This window comes from Phyllostomus hastatus, unplaced genomic scaffold, assembly GCF_019186645.2.
Source record: "Phyllostomus hastatus isolate PE091 unplaced genomic scaffold, TTU_PhHast_1.1 phas_scaffold_93, whole genome shotgun sequence".
NCBI lineage: Eukaryota > Metazoa > Chordata > Mammalia > Chiroptera > Phyllostomidae > Phyllostomus > Phyllostomus hastatus.
The window spans coordinates 26,666,974-26,690,472 of NW_025334042.1; the positions used below are offsets into that span (position 1 = coordinate 26,666,974).

Genomic DNA, 23,499 nt, shown 5'->3' on the forward strand with positions numbered 1-23,499 from the left:
GATTTGGTTGCTTTTCAGGAATGTTTTTATTACCCTAGTCTATCAATCATTGCTTAATGATTATAGATAGAAACTTAGTCTGTTTCACAAAGAATAGGTAGACATTATAGAATGATATGGAACTAGTGATTAAAGAAGCCCTTTTCATACTGTACCAATAATCAGTGGTCTGGAATTTGGTATGGTATTGCCTTTACCTAATCTTTCCACACATCTAAGGTATGCATGTTGAAAACTGCCAGTATTTTTATATGAATACTTTATTCATATTGTGATGAGGTGAACAAGAATACAAATATTTTATTGTTCAGACTCAGATACCTTATTAGACTGCTAATGATCAAAATTAGCATCTAGTCTTTCTCAGAGGTTATATACTTCTTAACATGAAGATAACCTAGTTGAATAATGCTTTGTGAAGAGATTAAGAATACAAATTCGGATGTAACCAGACTTAACCTGCATTTTATATTATAATACAAATTTAAGAGATCTGTTAATAATGCATACATATTTCAGTATCCTTTTTAAGTGTCTGTTTTTATTTTTAGATTTAATGTTCCCCATGATGATAGTTTTAAATGTAAGGAAACCGGAATTAAACATCAATATCATGTGATGGCTCCAACTTTAAATTACCACACAAGTCCTTGGACCTGGTCCAAGTGCAGTCAGAAATATATCACTGAATTCCTAGAGTAAGTCTGACTTTATGTTGCCTTAGTTCAATTACTGAACACTTATTAGATTATAAAATTTGAAATTTGCATGTTCTCTTAAAGGGGTTCAATTTCTGTTTAGTTTTCTATTGTTTACATTTGAGCTTATATTCACTGTACAAATGGATGTTTAAAAACATGGGAAGAGAATTGTTTGCATTTCATTCCTAAAATTTTTCTTGTTGCAATTCATATCTAGCATTTCCCCTGCCATTTACCACTTTTAAATATATCATGTACTCTAACAACAATTTGCAGGGTAGATATTACCATTCTTAATGTACAGATGAGGAGACTTAGGGCTCAGGGCGATTAAGAGACTTGTCTGCACTCATGCATCCTGGGAGGTGGTGGAACCAAAACAAAGTCCCAAAGTTGTTGTTGTTGCTGACTCTGCGTCATACTCCTTTCTTGAAAAACCTCTTTGAGGTGGAGATGGCATAATAATACGTTTTGAAATTCCTTTATTGTTGTTTAGAGCTATAAATGTGTTTTCTCAAATGATTTGAAAACATTTTTACATTTTGACTTTTCCATGTAAGGTGTTACTGTCAGATAGCAAAGTAGACCAAAAGTATAGTATGGTCACCATATGCATGTCTGTTTCATAAATTGTATTCTGATGGATTTGCCATGGTCTTTTTTAAAAATTGTACCTTCAAGGCAGTAGTGGGGCTCAAATAAGAACAAACATATAAAAAGTTTTTTGTAAGCAGTGAGGGTTTCTTACTGACTTTAATTTGAGCTGGGTTTTAAATTATAAAAAATATAGGTAATCTCTTTGGAGCAGAAGTCGGTAAAAAGTGATAAAGGAATCTTATATTGACATGCATCTCTATATATCCACAATATTTTATTTTTTGCCACTGGCACAGTACTGGTCATGGGGATTGCCTCCTTGACAAACCAAACGGAAGAATCTATGATCTGTCTTTACAACTCCCTGGATTGATATATGATGTAAACAAGCAGTGTGAACTTATGTTTGGTCCTGGATCACAAGTGTGTCCCTATTTGGTAAGAAAATTTTGTCCTTTTGTTTGAAAACTACCATAAAGTTGCAGTTTGAATATATTTAAAATTATATATTCTCTTGAAAAGAAAGTGAACTAAATATACCTTAAAAGTTTTTTTTTAAGATTTTATTTATTTTTAGAGAGGGAAGGGAGGGAGAAAGAGAGAGAGAGAGAGAGAGAGAGAGAGGAACATCAATGTGCGGTTGCTGGGGGCTGTGGCCTGCAACCCAGGCATGTGCCCTGACTGGGAATTGAAACTGCGACACTTTGGTTTGCAGCCTGCGCTCAATCCACTGAGCTATGCCAGCCAGGGCTCAAAAGTTTTTAAGTGTTAGAAAAATTTGGTGTTTGTCATAAAGAGGTTAAAAATGGCAAACTATGGCAGGTACTAGGTTAGGTATTTAAAAATTATCTTTGTTAACTCTCACAAAATCCTGTGAAGTATTTCTGTTTAGAAATAAAGCCACAGAGAGGTTTTAAAAATTAAAGGACTTTAAATATTTACTTTCCATTGATATTATTTTGGGGATGGGGGAGAAAATTAGGTGAGACATTTTTGTATTTTGATAATGAGCTGTATTAAAAGACACATGAGTATAAGACTACATTTTAATTTATATAGATTTGAATCAAGAGGAATCAGATTTGGGGCCTGTTGTTAAGTGTGCATTAAACTATGTATAAGTTATGTTCAGAATTTTTCATAGGTTAGATAGTGGTGAGAATCATTGGACCAGAAATGCAACCTTATTTACTCATTTAAATAGATACATCCACAGTGTTCAGTTAAAGATCTGCCACATAATAGGTGCCATAGAATAAATGCCTGTTGAATGAAGGAATGAAAGTCACTTAACAGTGAGTGCAGGGACATACAAAGCGTACTCCACATACTAAATGCTGTTCCTAACATCTTAAAATTTGTGGTTACAAATTTTAATAAGCCTTTTAACATCCACTAGTAAGGTTCATGTTACTTATTTTCTTTACATAAAAGATACATTTCTTTCTCTTTCCTACCTGAGTTAGACACTAAATAAACTTTGAATTTAAATTCAGAAAAAGAAAGGAATTATCTTGGGGATGGCTCCAGTGAGCTTCCATGGATTTGTTTCTTGTGAAAACTTCAGAACCCTTTGTTCAAAAGTTGAAAGTCTGCATTATATTCACAAAATAGGACACCAGTATACATTATACAGTATTTCTATGCACATTATTCATACATTCCTCTGTTGGATCAAAGAGGGCTTTTGGAAACTCCTTGTGAATAACACTTAACAACAAAAAGTCCTTTAGAAAAATGTCTTGCAAAGAAAGAAAAATGTCTCATAATTTTGGATATTTCCACTCCAATTCATCTCTCCCACTGTTCAATGTATAACAAAAATCTAAAAGTTGTTTAAAAACTACTTTTATTTTATGTACTTAGAGGAAAATCAATGGCTAGAACTTACTTTGTAAAGATATTTTGCTGATTATTTCCAGCTCTGACCATGAAACCGGGAACTATGTAAGATCAATTTTTGAGCTGCATTATCTTGAACTAGCCTGGTGGTTGTGACATTACTTATACTCTCTCTCCCCTGCCCTGTGTTACTCTGCAGAAACAGTGCAGGCGTCTCTGGTGCACAAGCGCAGAAGGTGTTCACAAGGGCTGTCGTACGCAGCACATGCCACTGGCAGACGGCACGAACTGTGGTCCTGGGATGGTAGGTGTTCTCCAAGGGTGAGTCTTGTGTCGAGATTACCCAAGGACGTGATGCTCTGTGTCAGCACTCTTCATTGTTTGCTGTGACCTTTTGTTCCACTAGTTGATTTAATGTTGTTGCCATGGTTTTTTTTATGTACTATGGTGTCTAGTGAATTAAAATGATAACTTTACCCATTTTTCAAGATCTAGCAGGTGACTGTTAAAGTTACATAGTTATCCTGAAATAATTACATGTTTATGTAGTTATTTAAGTATATTACAGATTTTTTTAATTAAAAATGAGCATAGACATAAAGGTCCTAAAATTTCAGCAAATTCCCAAATTCAAGGGTGTTACCATTTCATACATTTTTCCCCATAAAATTTAGTTAAGTATAACTGAAAGTTTAAAGTGTCTCCTTTGGATCTTATTAGTTCTAAACATACATTAAAATATATATTATATCTCTATAATAAACTGCCTACCATACTACATCTTTACCATTCTAATGTCATTCATGAACTTATGTAAATCTGCCAATAAGATACGCCGAGTGATAGGGCTCACCGTGATCATGATATGTGCTGAATGTTGAAGATGCAGTATTGTACTTGGTACTCCAGTGTGAAGGCAAGTTATTTTGGCCTTGGTAGCAAATACTGCCTCTACTGAATATGTTTTAGTCTGTTAGCCTCCTCTGAGCTACCCCAGTACAAAAGGAATACTTCTTAGGAATCGGTCAGCTAGTGCTGCCTAAGTTCACATTAGGCAAAAGTAAAAACTTAAAAGTTAAGTTCAGTCCCCTAGTTGAACTTATGTCTTTACCATTTTTTGTGTTATTGAAATGTTTGTGCCAGCTGTGCCCTTTCCTTGCCTCACTTTTCCTTCAAAAGGCATGTTTTCCATGGATTTCACTCACATCACAAATTAATTATTAAAGTTTTATCTGGAGTTTCAGCAGTTTTTGCAGTTGCTGAAATACTCATTGAATCAAAAATCTAGTGGAATTCTTCAGTTTATAGATTTAAGCTAGAACTGAATTTTATTAAGATTTCATTTATTCTTAGAGAGGGGAATGGAGGGAGAAGGAGAGAGAGAGGAGAAGGAGAGGCAGGCATCACTGTGTGGTTGCCTCTCAAGCGCCCCCTCCTGGGAACCTGGCCCACAACTCAGGCATGTGCCCTGACTGAGAATCGAACCGGCCACCCTTGGTTCGCAGTCTGGTGCGAACCAATCCACATGGCCATGCCAGCTAGGGCTGGAACTGAATTTTAAAATTTGAACTTCATCTAAGGCTTCTATTTGGAGAGTAAGAATTAATTATTAAAAAATGTTTTCTCAGTTCTTGTGACTAGTACTTGTAATTATTTTTTTTTGTGGGGAGGCTGTGGCATTTGTGAGTGATTGATGATCTGAGGGTAAGACAGAAAAAGACCTCTCTGAATATTAGAAAGAAGATTTGCTGCAAGATATTCACCTGATTCAAATCTAGGATTGGGCCTGAATGCCTAGCAAATTTTAAAGTCACTTTATTCCATAGACATTCAGGCTAAAATAATAACTGATATATTAGTAAATATTAAGAGATACACTGTGTGTAACTAATTCATTGAGCAACCCAAGTCCAGTTTGGGCATAAACATTTTTGAAACTGAGTGCAGGGACATACAAAGCATACTCCACATAGTGAATGCTATTCCTAAAATCTTAAATTAAGTTTGTGAGTAATTAAGTAAATTAATTAAGATTTTTAAGTAAAATTGAGATATCTGAGTAAAATGCACTTACCTTAAGTATTGCAATTTGATTGGTTTTATTGAGTGTAGACACACAAAACACCCATCCCTGTTGAGAAAGTTCAGTCTTGACTCTTTGTTGACAATGTCCCTTCTCTCTACAAAGAGCTCCTGTCCATGTTTCCATCTTCATACATTAGTCTCTCTGTTCTTGATTTTAGTGTAAAGGGGACTATATAGTATAACCTTTTGGGGAGGGGAGTAGAGTAGGTCAAGCTTCTTTGGCTCAACATGATGTTTTTGAGTTTCATCCATATTATTCTATGCATCAGTACTTCATTCCTTTATGATGTGGTATAATTCAGCTGTACAAGTGCACCGTAATTTGTTTACTTAGTCTTTTGTTGATGGATATTTGGATCATTTCCAGTTTTTGGCTGTGATGAACAAAGCTGCTGTGAGCATCTTTGTACAGGTCTCCTTATGGGCATATGTTTGCATTTCTCTTGGGTAAATACCTGGAGTAGAATTTCTGGGTCATAGGGTAGGTGTATGTTTAACTTCGTGAGAGAGTGCCAGACAATTTTCCAAAGTACGTGTACCATTTTAGACTCCTGCCAAATATCTGAAAGTTCCAGTTGTCCTGCATTCCTTGCCAATATTTGATATTGTGAGTGACTTAGCAGAATGTATTCTAGTGGCCATAACATGGAATTTCATCATGGTTTTAATTTACATTTTCCTGATTATTACCAATTTTAAGCATCTTTTTGTATGATTATTTGCCATTTGAATATTCCCCCAATGACATTATGGTGGGCATGGATTTGTCAGAATTAAAATAAATGTGACAAGTACTGAAACCTACTTTAAAGCCATGTAGATTGAAAGCAATGGTGGTGTTTGGGGTAACAGCAAGTTGGATCCTGATAAGTATAATTTCCCTTTTATTATTAACTGAAAGTAGTGAGCTCTTACATTGCATTAGCATTAGCAATAATCCCGTATTAAGGGAATCTTTTACTCAATGGTGAACAGTATTACATTTTAACTTTTCATGCTCTGATTTCACACACAAACCTGTAGGTGCATGCAGGGATTATTGAAATATTTATGGAAGATGCCAACAAAATTTACATGTGCCTAGTACATTCTATTCTTAGAATTTGTTTTTGTTCACTCCTAATGTGGCTTTCTTACGTTGAATGATTTGTTCCAATGGAGGGCCCAGAGCATTTTTTTCTTCTAATAAACTTGCCTATAGAATTCATTCATTCAACAAAGATTTATTAAGGGCTGCTACATGATTAACTTAGATCAACTCAAGAGATTTTGAGGGGGCAGGGTAGGAGTTTGATTTTGGGTTTCTACATTTGAAATGTTTATTAGACCTTCAAGTGAAGATGAAGAAGCAGTTGTCCATGTAGTTTGTAGATCAGGAGAAAGATCTGGATTGGGAGTGATTATTGATAGAGAATAGAGGGCCAGGGCCTGAGCCTGGTAACATTGCAATATTTATATGATGGAGTATTACACAGCAGTAAAAGAGAAACTCTTACGTTTTGTGACAGCATGGATGGATCTGGAGAATATTATGCTAAGCAAACTAAACCAGTCAGTGAAAGATAAATACTACATGGTCTCATTTATACGTGGAATCTAATGAACATAATAAACTAATGAATAGAAACAGAAGCATAAATACATAGAAAAGACAGTGTCTAGAAGGGAGTGAAGATGGGGCAATGGATGAAAGATAGTGAAGAGATTAATCAAAGGACACTTATGCATGACCCAAGGTCATGGAAAATGATATGGGGATTAACTGAAAGAGGGAAGAGTGTGGGGTGGGTGGAGGTGGGAAAAGGGAGAGAAATAGGAAACAACTGTAATTGTATAAACAATAGAAAAGATAAACAAAAAAGAATTTGGAAAGAAGGAACATCAAAAGAAATTGTAAAGAAGGAAAACCAAGAGTATAGAGCCTTGTAAACTATGAGAAAAATAATGAATCAAGAATAACCTGGAGAGCATTATGCTAAGTGGGAAATAAGCCAGGCAGTGAAAGACAAATACCATGTGATCTCACCTATAAGTGGAACCTAATCAGCAAAACAGACAAGCAAGCAAAATATAACCAGAGACATTGAAATTAAGAACAAACTGACGGTAACCAGAGGGGGTAGAGGAGGATAACAGGGCAAAGAAGGGGAAGGGTCGTCAAGGAACATACAAAGGACAATGGGGAGGGGAAGATTGAATGAGGGAGGTGTGGGGGCAGGTAGTAGGGGGGAGAGTAATAGGGGAAAAATAGGGACAACTGTAATTGCAGAACAATAAAAAATGGAAAAAATAATAATTAGCTCTATTATATATTTCTAAGCAAGGAAAGCAGACTGAGAACTGGCCATTGGTTATACACTGCGGAAGGTCACTGGAAACCTACACATGAACAGATTCATGGAAGTTGAGGTATAAAAGCTTGGCTATGGTGGGTTTATGAAAAAATAGGCAGAGAGTTAGACAATGGACATAAACAACCCTTTCCAGGAGAAATAGGACAGCAGCTGGGGAGGAAAGTGAGATCTAAGAAAAGTTGATTTCTGGTGGGAGAAACAAGAATATGCTTATATGTTGGTGAGAATATTCTAGTAGAGTATTTTCAAACTGTCTCTAGTAAAGGACCAGTCTTCTCCTTCTGAAAATTTGATTTTTTGGTACAAAGTAATAAAAGTGATTGACTAGCAAAATGAAATAAAATAAGACATCCAAAATGTTAGCCAGATTTTCCTATAGAAACAATGGAGTTCCTCAAAAAAATTAAAAGTAGAATTATCATATGACCCAACAATACCACTTCTGGGGTATATATCCAACAGAATCGAGAACAAGGTCTTGAAGAGATATTTACATGCTCATGTTCATGGCAGCATTATTTACAGTGGCCAAGAGGTGAAGCAACCCAACTGTTCATCAACAGATGAATGAATAAACAAAATATAGTATATACATGCGATAAAATGATTTAGCCTCCTTTTAAATTTAATGTATTGGGGTGACATTGGTTAATAAGATCATATAGGTCTCAAGTGTACATTTCTGTGATACATCATCTGTGTATTGTATTGTGTACCCACTGCCCAGATTCAATCTTTTTAAAAGAAGGAAATTCTGGCACATGCTCTGTGTGTGAACCTTGAAGACATTCTGCTAAGTGAAATAAGCTAATCATAAAGACAGATGCAGTATGAGTTCAGTTATATGAGATATATCTAGAGTAGTCCAATTCACAGAAACAAAATAGAATGGTGGTTGCCAGGGGCTGGGAGGAGGGAGGGTGAAGAATTATTTAATGGGTACACAGTTATAGTTTGGGAAGATGAAGATTTCAGTTTGGATAGATGGTTGCATAACAGCGTGAATGTACTTAATATCACCAAATCATACACTTCAAAGTGGTTAAGATGGTAAACTTCATGTTAACAATGAAAATTAAAATTAAATTTAAAATAAAACAAATATAAGCTAATTTTAAAATTACTAACTTTAATAAACATAAAATTACTCTGTACACTCTTACAAAAGTTCCTGAATGCTTACTGGGACAATGGTGCTATTGGGGAGATGAGAGAATTGCTGAGCGATGTTCTGAGTAATGAGAAGGCCTGTGATTAGTAAGTGGATGGGTGGAGGGGTTGACCTTGGCTAGGATCCTGGATTTTTCATGTATACGAAGAGGCAGAAAGGCTGAGTACTGGGCAAAGACACTGATGAGTGGGTAGAACGGGCATTGGGAGATTGCAGCAGATTCTTCTGTAAGTTTCCATTTTCTTGATGTAAGAAAGAAACAAGATGATTATTGAGACTTTGGATGAAATGGAGTAGAAAGCTAAGAGAGTGAGAAAATGATAGATAACTACATGAAAACAGCAAGCATGGATATATATTGTATTAATCTAATATTTGCTTCTTTTTAAAAAATCTTTATCTTACTAAATTTTTTTCATGTGTGTAGGTTTTCCTTCCCCTAAAGAAACTAAATCTCAAAGTCAAGGGAAAATTTTTAATTCTTGTTGCATTCCATAGGTTTTCTTAATTAACTCAGTAGATACTCAGTAAATATTCATGGCATGGTGCTAAATGTAATCACATCTGAAATAACATTTTGCTTTAAATTGTATACATTTTATTCTTCTACTGAAATTTATGCTGCTATGTAGTTACTCTGGTGTTCTAATTAGATATACATGAATCACTTCTTTCTGTGTTATTTTTATAGCATTGCCACCATGGCCTATGTGTAAACAAAGAAATGGAAACACGTCCTGTAGATGGTGAATGGGGACCATGGGGACCTTACAGTTCTTGTTCAAGAACATGTGGAGGTGGAATCAAAAGCACATCCAGGCTCTGTAATCGCCCCGAGTATGTCTTTTTTATGTCACTGTAAATTAAGATTATCTCAAGGCACCAGAAACTAAACATCAGTTTCATTCACTTCTAAACTGGAGGTCAGTCTGTAAGTTTCTGAGAGTCAGAAAACTTCAGAACACTTTAAGTCATATTACTTTATATCTTGGTAGATTCAGACCTTAAAAAATGAATAAAAATAATCTCTAGAATCTGAGTTGAGACACACCCATTTTTTCCCTGATTTATTGCATATTTGAGAAATAGCTCTAAATAATGACAGTAATGTAATGGTATTTTTACACTTAACTGTGTTTCTGTTGAAAGCTACTTTCTCCTTTTAACTATGTTTCGTCTCTCCTGGTCAAAATATGTAGTTTCATTACCAGTTTTTTGTGTGTGTGTGTAATTTGACAAGTCATATTTTCTGTCTTTGCTTCTTATGTTATAGATCTATCCATGTGTTTAGCATGAATAAGTACTGAAGCTTGTCTCCCCTCAGTATTATTTATAGGAATTTAGAGATTCCATAAAGATTTTAAAATGTTTCCAATGTTATATGATATATATAGATAAAGCAATAATGATGTTCTACTTAAAGTCTAGTAACAAGAACTTCTAATGAAGAAATATGACATTCTGAGTAAAATCTGAGTTCATTTGAATTTTAAAATAAGTTATCCTACAATTCCTTATATTTAAAAAATGCTCTGGAAAGAGTTTTTATTTTCCAGCATAAATTGAAATAGAGATGGATGAATATAGATTGATACCATGAAACTCTTTGAACTGAGTGATAAGTAGGATAGGTATGACACAGACACATCCATATTTCTTCTTTCATTTCACATGGTGTTATCTTTCTTTGTTATCATCTTTGGCTCACTATGTCTTTTTCCCCCCAGAAAATGAACAAATGACTTTTTGAAGTTTTAAAATAAATTCCCACCATAATTCCCTATTAGTTAGTCAAGTGATGGAGTAGGTACCATTTCCGCCCTCCAGGCCACAGTGTCCACTAGATGGGTGTTTTTAGTTGATTAGCCATAGACTTGCTTAAAAACCCTGTTGCATCTGTTACATACGCAGCGTTAGTGGGGCATCCTGGAAAGGAATGGAACAGTTTTGGAAGTAAATGGCCAGAAGAATGTTGTACTGATGTGCTTTAAAATGTAATGAATTTGACTAGGCCAAGAAACGGAGGAAAGTACTGTGTGGGCCGCAGGATGAAATTTCGGTCATGTAACACTGATTCATGTCCAAAAGGCAAGCAAGACTTTCGAGAGAAGCAGTGCTCTGATTTTGATGGTAAACACTTCAACATCAACGGTCTTCCTCCTAACGTGAGATGGCTTCCGAAGTACAGCGGGAGTGAGTCATCAGAACATTTTTGATGTGAATCTTGTTCTGAGACAAAGGAATACACAATTGTTTTATTGTTCACCAAAAATTTGACCTTTTTTTTGTACAGTTGCCATAAAAGATCGCTGTAAACTCTATTGTCGGGTTGCTGGAACCACTAACTTCTACCAGTTGAAGGACAGGGTTGCCGATGGCACCCCTTGTGGAACTGAAACTAATGACATCTGCGTTCAAGGCCTGTGTCGAGTAAGTAGACTTACATTGAAAGTGACCTTCAGAAGATGATTGCTTCCACTGTTTCACGATACTTCCTTGTGGATTCCTTTGGTGATAGTCATACTGTCTGCGGGCGTATCATGGGAGACTGTTTACTGGGTGATTTTCTGCCATCAAGAGTAACTCAGGGAGCATTAAGATAAGTGTGCCAGTTTTCTTTTGTGTATGGTACTCAAAATCAAGACAGTGGATAAGGTCAACTTTCTGAAAAGGTGATGTTAGGACTCAAGTGTTGTAAAACCTTTTGATCCTTCAAATGGACCTTCTGTAGTGACTTTTTTACCTGCTCTGTGTTAAAAGCAGTGATATACTCCCTCCCTCTTTCCATTATCTTCTCTTACTTCTTGGGTACCCGTATCGAACATTTACTGAGTACCTACTAGGTAGTTAGATAAAAGGATGGAACAGAGTACTAACCTCCAAGGAGGTTGCAGATTTGTGAGGGAGATAGGCAGATAGACAATTACACTGCAGTGCTGTTGAGTCATGGGCAAGGTGGCTAGGGGTTATTGAGGAAGGAATGTCTTATTTATGGGGAGGTGGGTAAAGGCTTTGGAGACTGCTCATGGAGCATGTGAGAACTGAGCTAATTATTGAGGTTGAGTAGGATTTAGAAAGATGAGGAAGTAAGGGACCAGGGCTGGAAGTAGGGGCTAGCTGGTAGTTATTTTATGCACTTTTTCTTGAAGTCCTTGGAGGTTCTTAGAAGGATTTGGATTGAGCAAGAGATGTAATTTGATTTTCATGGTAGAATGTTTAGAATGTACTGGGGTAGGAGAGGACTGGAAGTAGGTGGGCCATTTAACAGGATCCTCAGCGAGCAGCTGAGACCCTGAATTAAAGCACACGCATTACACCTGGTAATCTTAAAAATGAATGATGAATTTGAAAACCAGGATAGTGAATGCCATCTAAAGGATACACATGTAATTTTATGAACTCATTCTTTTAGTTCAGTGGAACTTGCTAGGGCCAATTCTCCCAGTAACCAAACATCTAATACCAGTTACCCAGGTGATAAAAGGCATTGCCTACAAAGTACTAATGAGATGTTCCAAGGAACGTAAAATAACTTGCACATGGAATACCTTAAATACTAGAAAAAGGGTACTCAGCGGCCTGAAAAACTTGTTTTATCTACACATTAATGGCAGAAAATCATATTAATCAAAAATAAATTACCTGAACATATAGATGCATACTACTTTCAGAAAACACCTGGTTGAAATTTTAATTTTGGAAATATTTGCCTTGTGTATAAAAATTCATGAGATTTATAAAATATTCTTAGTTTTCTGATCACTGAATTTAGAGGAGTAGTCTAGAGAACTGAAAGTCATTGCAGGAGATACTCTCTGCACTTGTGCTTTTAAACTCCTGAAACAAAGCATTTGTTTTCACCTTTATGTATTTATTCTTTTCATTGTAGATATTAATTTTGGAGAAATAAACTTCCTATTGTACTCAGTTTATTTCCAGAGTTCTAATGTCATGAGTTTAAAAAAAAACCATGAAAGACTTCTTTTTGGAAGTATTTTAATGTGTTACTTACATAGTCATACTATTTGTCCCCTTTGAATTACACTCCTTTAAAGAGTGGTTTTCAAATGATGGATATAAGCATCACTGTCAGCGTTGGTTACTGTGTGGATTCTTAGGAATTACCTCCAACATTTTCATTAAGAAAATCTGAGGCTCTGACTTCCTAGGCACCACCCCATGTGATTTTGATGCAGGAGGTATGTGGATGGCCCTCTGAAAAAATACTGCTTTTTCAACCATGGAACAGACAAGTGAAAATACTGGCATATAACAATACTAGTAGATATTATGGAAAAAAAATCCTGCTGTCTTAAATATCCCATTAATCAAACTTAAATAAACTAGAACCCAATTTAAGTTCTTAATAAAAAAGATCATTTTTATAAAGCTCCATGTTTATCATTAGTCATTTTTATAATATTAATTTTAATTTTTGTATTTTGAAGCAAGCTGGCTGTGATCACGTGTTAAACTCCAAGGCCAGGAAAGACAAATGTGGAGTGTGTGGTGGGGATAATTCGTCATGTAGAACGATGGCAGGGGTCTTCAACAGCGCTCATTACGGTAGGCTGTGTATTTGTTTCCAGTTTTCCCTGCATTTGATTTAATAATGGTGTATACAATGAAGGTATACTAGTCATGATTGTTATTGCTTTGTCTACTCTATATGCTTAATTAAAAATGGTTAAAGAAAAATTTCCTAAATATGAAAAATTAGGTCTTATACCAGATGTGTCCTGGAATTAATGAATTCACTGGCTCAAGGCAAATCCAATTTTTAAAATATATTAGGTGCCTTTATTAGAGTATATTACTGCTATTTCATAATGATATTTGAATAGGCCCCCCAATTACTGATGTGTTATTACTGCCGTTCCTGTCATCTGTAATGCATATATTTATAATGCCGACTGGAAACTTGCTTTTACTTATTTTTTCATCAATGAAACATTTTTTTTGTATGGCCTGTCCTATCTATTTTGTTTCTTATTGATGATATATTAAAAATGTTGACTGAAGGTGCAGGATAAAACCATTAACTTAAATGTGGATATAGAATTATTATTCCATTTGCTCTTCTAAGAAGGATCTGGATTACAGAGTTCATTGGTATTTGGTCATGATTTAATTATTCTTCAAAATCATTAGGAGAATATAGCAGTTATTTTCCATTCTAAAATTTTCCGGGAAGCATTTTTTTTCTTTTCACAGTAATAAAATTTTAAAGAGCTTCTTTAAAATTTTCCTTGAAAAATAAAAATGTATGTTTTACAGTTTTAGTGTTGAGTTTTAAATTACATTCATGTGTGCTTGAGCACCACTGTTTAAGTTGGTGTGAATTGCTTCAATTAAAGCAGTATGATTTAAAACAAAATTTACTAGACTTATTAAAAGTCTAGTACACTTCACACTGTGATGATGCTTATGAATCTTAGTTACTAAATGATTTTATGTGTTTTGTTAGTTGTTAAGGTTCATTATTCCACAGGAGCCACTCATATTCAATCCCTTTTTTATAACTAATGGCACACATTTATCAAAGTCGAGTCTATATTCACTGAAAAACATTTTTTTCCTTTAGAAAACCACATGGGCCAAATTAGTATTATATATTTAACCTTGCCAAACTGTACTATGAATTAAATAGTTTGCAAATGAAAAATGATGTTAAATTTATTTGCAGGGTCTGAATAGCATTTGTCACATCACTGCCCCCTGGTGGTGGCCTTCATCTAGTCACTTTTGCCGTGTCTAGGAATCCCTTTCTTGAAAAACAATAGTAAAGACAAATAGTGAAGATCATAGGAATATTTTATAGTTAAGAAATCATGAATTAAAGCTATTATTAACTATTAAAATTACTGATACCTACAACCATATCCATGTAGTATATACAGAATCATCAGACCACTTATCACCTTATATTTTAATGTGATGCTTTAAATATAAATAAGGCTGCTCTAAAAACATGCAAGGTAATTTCATATTGGAGTTGCAAATTTGAACTCTTTTAAACTTCCTCTTCTTAAATTCATTCCATATTTATCAAAGTTAGTGTATAAGGAAAAATTCAATTCCTTTTATTTATTAAATAGAAGAGGGGAAAGGAAAGGAAAGGGAAAAACTTAGAATACCACTGGAGCAAATGAGAATATTTGGACAACTATATAGCATGAGTGTTTTTTAGCATAGTGAAAACTTTCCATTATTTCTTCATATATGGTTAATGTAGTTTTCCTCATCTTTTGAGCAGTGCCAGTGTTGGGGAATTCTCATAAAATAGAAATATTATTTTCATTTCTCTCAAGTAAATGCTTACTTTTCTCTGGAGAATTTGTTAGTAGACTTAAAAATAATGTAAAATTTTGGAGGTAGCTATAGGGATTTCTGCTTACACTAGAAGCTTAAGAAAAATATGTTTCTCATTAACTCACATTATTTTGCTGTTTACTAAGTGTCTGTACACATATAGCAGTGACCAATTATTTTGATGTCTTCTTGATTTGTGAATAGCATTTGGATTCCTGTATTTAAAAAAAAACCTTGAAGAAATATAAAATGCAAAAGTAATAGTCAATTTTAAAAAAGGATATGGGTATTAAATATATCAAGAGCTAGCAGAGTGGCTTTATTATCATTCTATATTCAGAATTTTAGAAGTAAGAAAAATTTGGAAATGTGCTTTATTCCAAGCCATGTATGTTTCTAGATGACAATCACTTTTTCCTCAATTCTTAGTAATTTGTATAAAACATTGATTTAAAAATGAATAAGTTTTGGCATCACTTATCAAAGAAAAAATGAAATTGTCTACACTATTGAAATATTTCTATCATTCAGCAGTAATAGCTTCTGGGCCCTCTGTTTTTTGGGGAAAGTTAACATGTATAAAATTGTATTACAGGTTATAATGTTGTTGTAAAGATTCCCACAGGAGCAACAAACATTGACATTCTTCAGCACAGCTATTCTGGAAAACCAGAAGATGACAATTACCTTGGTAAACACTTCTAGTAAACAGCACCAATGTGTGGTTTGTGTGTGATTTCATGGAGGTCTGCGGTTGATGTAAATTCTTGGAAGGCAAGAAGAGGCCTTTCAACAACATGCAACTTCAGTTCATACTGAACTGGAGTCATCTGACTCCCAATACATGTTTTCTTCTGAGCTATATACTGTATCCTGTTTGGCAAATATAGAACTAAATTCTGAAAAGGGAATTTGAGTTTATTCCCATGAGAGCGTTTAAGATAACCAAAGGTTATAGTCAGTTAAAGTTGCATGTGTATTTAGAACAAATCTTCTATCTTTTAATCTAAAATTAGAAACCTCTTTGGGGTTAGATGTTTTAAAGAATTGTCTTAATTTTTTTTACCACATAACAAAAGTATTTCGAGTTTTTAAAAAGCTTTTTTGTTGAAGACAGAAAAAGAACTATAGGTTCATACTTTTAGATGTTAATGAATATAGTCATAGCATACAGGGTAGTAGGGCAAAAGTAGGTTCAGTTGTGTGTATGCAAAACAGAATTGATCTTGTATTAATATTTATTATTGTGTTTTCCATGCACACAACTGCAAACCTACTTTTGGCCCACTTTATAATGTCTGTTAGCTATTTGTAGAGTTAGAATTCATTTCTTATTTATATTTAGAAATTAGCTTTTAAGTTTAAGGAATTTCTCTTAAGCCCAAAGATGAAGAGAATGTTTATAAACCTCCTCATTCTGCCTGGATAATACTTTGATATTGACCTATATATAATTCCCCACACTAGAATATGTGGTATGGAGCTGAAATTAAAAGTACCTGCTTCACATTAACAAAATGCGAAGTAATGGCTCAAATAATCAATGCTTACAACTGAGCGTTTGAATCTTTAGTGAACAGTTAATCTCAGGGATTACATTTGGCATTATACAGTCAAATGTGAAGGGAGCAGCTGCTTAATGGATGCAGGATTTTTGGGGGGGAGCGATGAAAAAGCCTTAGAACTGGATGGAGACGATGGTTAGAAAACATTGTGAATGAACTAAATGCCACTGAAATGTTCACTCTAAAATGGTTAACTTCGTTATGTAAATTTTACCTCCATAAACATGCAAAGAATTCAAATTCCTAGAGAAAATCAAGTGTAAATATTTTGATTATCCTTTTACATTTAGTTCATCTGTCTTTCTTAGGTTCCAGATGTAGATATTTGTATCTTCTTAGGGATGGAAAACACATTCTGCCCAAGTTTAAAAATTAGAGATGCTCACCAATAACATATCAAAATACTGAGTAAGAGAACCGCTAGTGACAATATCAACATCTAAATTAAAACAAGCAAAATAAACATGAAATCATTAGAAGGGATTTATAAAACATATTTATGAAATTTGCTTTGGTAACTAAAAGCAGTAAAATATATACAGTTTTTCTCAGTAAGGTTGTGTTTATATCCCTTAGTTTTAATACAACTGATACTCCTCCGTTAAATAGGCCTCTCCACTTTTGATAAAGTGCAGATTTATGTAGAGGAATTTACTCTTTGTAGGATAAATGTAGAACTTTATTGGTCCTTCATTGAATTCAGTGTAGTATTATATAAAGGTGGTCATAATTGTCCATACAGACATCAAAGTATCAAACTTATTTGGCAGTAATTACTTGAAGGTTGCATTTTCAAAGGGTGTAGCATTTACTACGAAGTTCAGCCATAGGTAACTGTGTGCCCTGGGTGGGGTTCCCTGGAAGACCAAACAAATGCTTTCCAAACAGGTTGTTGTTCCACTGAGAAGTGTAATGTAAGAAAAGCAAGCAAAAAGTATTTGACTAATGTGGGGGTTTTATTAGTGTAAAATTTAAAATATTATATATCCCCTTGAAAATTAAAAAAGCACAGTGCTTTACAATTTATCCACAGTAATAGGATGCTTCCCCATGGGAGAGATCCAGACATTTATGTAGAGAATCATGTAGTTATTGCGTGCCTTTTCAAACACTGACCCTACAGTTTAAATTTTTTAAATTATTCTTTTGACCCTAGAATTTTAAGGCTTTGTACATTTTCTTCTAAGATAAGTGTAAATGTAATATTGCCACAGTCTAGCTGTTCTTTCTTTTCCTTGCCACTAATGAGCAGGATTGTTGTAGCTGATATGTCTGCTAGGCCCAGGATTTCCTCCTGTTTTCCCACTTCCTCTGTGTCTCCCGAAGCTGCCCGTCTTGGGGAGGAAGACACCCACCTCAGACAGAAAAGTGTAGGGTGAATTTATTTTAGTATCTTTGGCTGATATCCCGAAGCTTCCCTACTTACAGGTAATATACCACATTATAGCAAAATAAAGTTTATTGTCTCAATACTAATTTTCATTTACATTCTTAATCTCAAAAAGGGATTTGAATTTTAAAAGTTAAAAACTGTTTCTGTGCTGGCAACTGTTTCTCTTATTTCATGAGTCCCATTCTTTTACAGCATTATCTGACACTCAAGGGAATTTTCTTTTGAATGGAAATTTTGTTGTAAGTAAGGCAAAAAAAGAAATCAATGTACAAGGAGCTGTTTTTGAATACAGTGGTTCAAACAACTCTGTTGAAAGAATTAACAGTACTGATCGGCTGGAAGAAGAACTTGTTTTGCAGGTAAGTTCTCAGTAGTTGTTAGTAAGACTTAGGTTCAATTATATTAGTAAACTTATGGTTAACCACTTTGCATTTATTATTAAATATAAAGTGATATCTTCTAAGACTATATCTTTTATGAATTAATTGTATGCTCCTTTGTATTTTTATTGAGGTTTTGTGTGTGGGTAATTTATACAACCCCGATGTACATTATTCCTTCCATGTCCCTGTGGAAGAGAAGAATGACCCGTTCACTTGGGATCCACACGGACCCTGGCAGGACTGCACCAGAATGTGTCAAGGTACTCTCGTGTCAAAAGACACTGAAATTCGTGCATGCGGGTATAGTTGGGGATACTTTTCAGTCCGGCTTCCACTGTCTGGCAGCATTCTCCCCACTGCCCACACACATGTATACCACACACACTACACAGCTTTCCTGTCCTTTTTCCCCTTCCTCCTTTTCTCCCCACTCATTCTTTCTCTTTCGTATACTTAACAGCCTCACTTATCTTTACCCATTTCAACATTCTGAATTGCTGCCTCTTTCCTTTCTTTTCACACTTTCCTTCTCACAGTCACAGAAAGTGTCTCTAACTTGGACATGGTGTCCCAGTGAAATAATAACTCCCCTCCACATGCTTCCCTAGCCACCCGTCTCCTCGTTCTACTGTCGGAGGATCAAACATTCTTTCATTGTCCTTCTGTGGTCACAAGAGATACATACTTTGTACTGACAGCATGAATTACTGAACGGGGCATAGTGGAAAATGAAAAGTTTACAGTAGGGAAAGAAAATGAAAAGACTAGAGTCTTTAATGATCTGTAATTATGGATACTTAAATGTATAATACTCTTTGTTCACATCAGTAAACATTTATTGAGGGACTACTTTGCTTCAGGTTATTAATAAGGCCTCCCATTCTGAATTCAAGTTTTAAAGCAGATGAAACAGTCTGAATAGACTACCTTAATTTTTAAAGACAAATGCAGTGCTACCGACAGACACAGAGAGGACCACCAAAAATGTGGAGGGAGCCATTTGTGAGGAGATGAAATCTGAAGACATAGGGGAGTTTGTATAGAATGGAAAAGCAGTTCCCATGGGGAGCAGAGAAAAGGTTTGGGAATTAGCGGAGCAGTGCATCAGAGGAGAGGATGCTACCAAGAACAGTGTGGAAATGAGCTGTGAGCAGGTGGGTGGCCAGAAGCAGGGACCACAGAGGGTGGGAATGTGAGGCACGGTCTAACCAACTGACCTCAAGGTGCCAAGAAAACTGTGGTGTCCCATTCAGAAGAGGCACAGACTTGGTTGTGTGGTGCTGGCACAGTGGCATCCAGAATGATTGTGTGGGAAGCAGGTGTTCTGTTTGGGGAGTTGTGTCAGAGGGATGCTGAGGTGGATGATGCAAGGCCAGCCGGGGTAAATGCTAGGAGTAGGAACAAAGAGCTGTGATAACACAGGAGGAGAAGGAATTCATTTTCACAGAAAGACCCAGATATACTTTACAGGAGAGAATGGAGGTTTGGGGAGCTGGGGCCAGCTTTTGAGGACTGAGTAGGTAAGCAGCTCTGTGGCCGTGGGTATGGAAAGCTAGGAACGTATCCATGGGACAGGGGAATGAAGGAGCATTCTGAAATGTGGAGAACACACCGAGCAAAGAGCAACAGGACCCAAAATGGAGGTTGGGACCAGACATGGTGAGACGGTCGGGAGTCTGAACCAGGAGAGGTCTCGCAAACAACTGTGTGCACGGCAGAGGGAACTATTAATTCTGTTGCCACATGGTGATGCTGTGATTAATATTTTCTGTGTGTGTGTGTGTATGTGTAACTTTTGGTTTCTCTAAAGTTAAAATTCCTCAGTTTTATTTGGTTACTTCTTTTTTTGTGCTGAAAGTTATCATTCCTCAAACTTTTCATGACACCTATGAATTTTGTCTATAGTTTAATCAGTTTAAATTTTTCTTCATCTATTGCTGCCATGGCCCTCTTTCTCTTGCTCTGATTAATGTTGCTTTTTTACACCTGTTACATGGCTGTCATCTTGTGCTTTCCTTTCATTACTATCCAAGGAAGTCTTTTCAAGTTTCTTTTCTGTTCAATTTCCTGTTTTCTAAATCCTATGGATTCCTCTTTTTTGAATTTTATTTTTCCCATTGGGTGGAATATATCCCCCAATATTTTCCTGGTAAAAAATAAAAGGTAGCTTTTTTAGACTGTTTACATCTGAAAATGGAATTATTCTATTTTTACACCTGATCGATAGTTTGGCTGGTATAAAATTCTAAGTTAGATTATTTTCCTTCACAATTCTGAAAGCCTTGTTTTCTGATTTCCTGTGACACTTTTTATTGTGCAAGTTTTGTGGACTTTCTCTTTAGTTCCAGTGGTGTGAAACGTCAGGACAATGTGCCTTGATGTGGGCATGTCTTTCATCTGGTTTCCTAGGCTATTAGGATGCTATTCCAATTTGGAAACATCATTTGACTTGAGAAAATGTATCACATCATTTCTTTGATAATTTTTTCACATTAAATTTCTCTTCCAACTTTCCAAATTTTGTATTATTTGGATATTTGATCTCCTGGATTGATCACTTATTTTCTAATTTCTTTTCCTTATTTACATTGTTTCCTTTTTTCCTTTTTTTTGGCTTAACCCTATGCTTTTAAAAAGTTATTATTGTTTTTTTTCCATTACCATTTATCCTACTTATACCCCTCACTGCCCCATAGTCATCACACTGTTGTCCTTGTCCATGAGTCCTTTTTCCTTTTTGTTCCATCCCTCCACTCCCAACCACCCCCAGAGCTGTCAGCCTTCTGTCTGAGTCTGTCTCTATTTTGCTTTTTAGTTCAGTTTGTTCATTCGATTCCACATATGAGTAAAATCATATGGTATTTGTCTTTCTCTGGCTGACTTATTTCACTTAGCATAATGTTTTCCAGGTCCATCTATGTTGTTGCAAATGGTAAAGTTTTCTTTTTTATGGCCAAGCGGTATTCCATTGTGTAAATGTACCATAGTTGTTTTATCCACTTATCTACTGATGGGCACTTGGGCTGCTTGCGTATCTTAGTGATTGTAAATAACACTGCAGTGAACATAGGGGTGTTTATGTTCTTTTGAATTAGTGTTTTGGGTTTCTTCAAATATATTTTCAGAAGTTCCATTTCTGAGTCAAAAGGCAGATCCATTTTTAATTTTTTGAGGTATCTCCATATTGCTTTCCACAGTGGCTGCACCAGCCTGCATTCCCACCAACAATGCAAAAGGGTTCCCCTTTCTCCACATCCTCACCAGCATACAAGAATAAGTTCAAAATGGATCAAAGGCTTAAATGTTAAACCTGAAACCAAAAAAATCCCAGAAAGAAACATAGGTAGTAAAATATTGCACATTGCTTGTAGAAATATTTTATTTGATACATCTCCTCTGGCAAGGGAAACAAAAGAAAATAAACAAATGGGACTACATCAAACTAAAAAGTTATTGCACTACAAAGGAAGCCATCAACAAAATAAAAAGACACCCCATGGAATGGGAGAACATACTTGCCTATACATCTGATAAGGAGTTAATATCCAAAATTTATAAAGAATTTATAAAATTCAACAATCCAGTTAAAAATGGGCAAAGGACCTGAATAGACACTTCTCCAAAGAGGACATACAGATGACCAACAGAAATATGAAAGGATGCTCAATGTCATTAATCTTCAGAGAATGCAAATTAAAACCACAATGAGATATCATCCCACACAGGTCAGAATGGCTACCATCAATAAATCAACTAACATTGTTTTCTTAATATTTCTTCTCATAAATCTTGCTTTTGTTTCATGGATGTATTATCTATGTCTCTGAGAGTATTAATCATAGCTCATAAGTTGTCTTTTGCTTCCTGACATACCTGTTTCACTTTAGTTCTATTTTGTTTTTATTTTGGCCTCTTTTGTGCTAGTGGTTTCCCTAAAATATCTGCTGATTCTTTCCTGATTTTTCATATTTATGACTAAAATGCTGAAAATCTGTGTGGGTCATACAAGTCAATGAGCGGCCTCATTATGGAGTGATTGGGTCACTAAGCAGCCTTTCTCATGTGTCATTGGGTGAGAAGCCCCAAATGTTGTTGTCAATTGTTCTTTTCTCTTGGGTTGAAGAGGCTACCAAGAGGGGAATTCTCCCATCTTCTGAAGGTCAATGAGAGGCCCAGGGAACCACACAAGTTGGCCTGGAGCTAGAGGGAAATGAAGAGAGTCCAGGGGGCCTGGGTCTCATCAATCAGTATGAAGACTTTTCCTTGACCCCCCCCATCTTCAGCGCAGTGCTTTCCCAGCTTCTGCCAGCTGTGTCTGTGCCCTCAAGTTCACCTTCTGGGAGCTGTGTTAGCCTCTGGGCGCATGTGGCTAGTCCACTGATATGTGCTGTCTTTGAAATGTATAACAGATTTTAAAGACTTAGTATGTAAAAAGAATATAAAATATATTATCAATAATTTTTAGCCCTGGCTGGTGTAGCTCAGTGGATTGAGCGCAAGCTGCAAACCAAAGTGTCACAGGTTTGATTCCCAGCCAGGGTACATGTCTGGGTTGCAGGCCATAACCCCCAGCAACTGCACATTGATGTTTCTCTCTCTCTCTTGCCCTATCTCCCTCCCTTCCCTCTCTAAAAATAAATAAATAAAATCTTAAAATAATAATAATAATAATAATAATTTTGATGTAAATATATTATTGACAATATATTGTAAAATATATCATCAATACTGATATGTTGAAGTGATCATCTTTGGATATTTAGAGGCAAATATAAATATATTAATTTCTTCAATATCTTTTTGCTTTATTGTTGTGAGTACTAGAACATGTAGAATTGCATGTGTGTCTCATCTGCTGTTTTTATTGGCCGGTGCTGCTTCCAGCCAGAAGGGTGGGAGTCTAACCATCCTTTGTAGACATGCTCAATCCATTCTGCATTTTTCCAGGCTACCCCTCACACAGTCACCTCCTCAGAGGAACTGGTGTTTTTGATTCCCGGGCTTTTCTTGGATCTGATGGCATGAATGGTTTGTTTCATATTCGCTTTGCCCAGGCTTAAATTTCAGCTTTCTTGGCCTTGTTAAACAGTTGTTTC

At 35.6% G+C, this 23,499-nt stretch overlaps 1 protein-coding gene across 1 annotated transcript in view; it reads left to right on the forward strand.

Annotated features, from left to right (window-relative positions):
* Positions 1-23,499, forward strand: part of ADAMTS20 (ADAM metallopeptidase with thrombospondin type 1 motif 20) — a 165,405-nt gene that overhangs the window by 69,374 nt on the left and 72,532 nt on the right. Inside the window, exons 9-18 of the mRNA XM_045829562.1 lie at positions 552-698; positions 1,595-1,736; positions 3,340-3,444; positions 9,442-9,587; positions 10,762-10,943; positions 11,044-11,180; positions 13,199-13,316; positions 15,658-15,753; positions 18,213-18,379; positions 18,534-18,663. Coding sequence (XP_045685518.1) covers positions 552-698; positions 1,595-1,736; positions 3,340-3,444; positions 9,442-9,587; positions 10,762-10,943; positions 11,044-11,180; positions 13,199-13,316; positions 15,658-15,753; positions 18,213-18,379; positions 18,534-18,663 — 1,370 coding nt within the window. The remainder of the gene's footprint in view (positions 1-551; positions 699-1,594; positions 1,737-3,339; positions 3,445-9,441; positions 9,588-10,761; positions 10,944-11,043; positions 11,181-13,198; positions 13,317-15,657; positions 15,754-18,212; positions 18,380-18,533; positions 18,664-23,499) is intronic.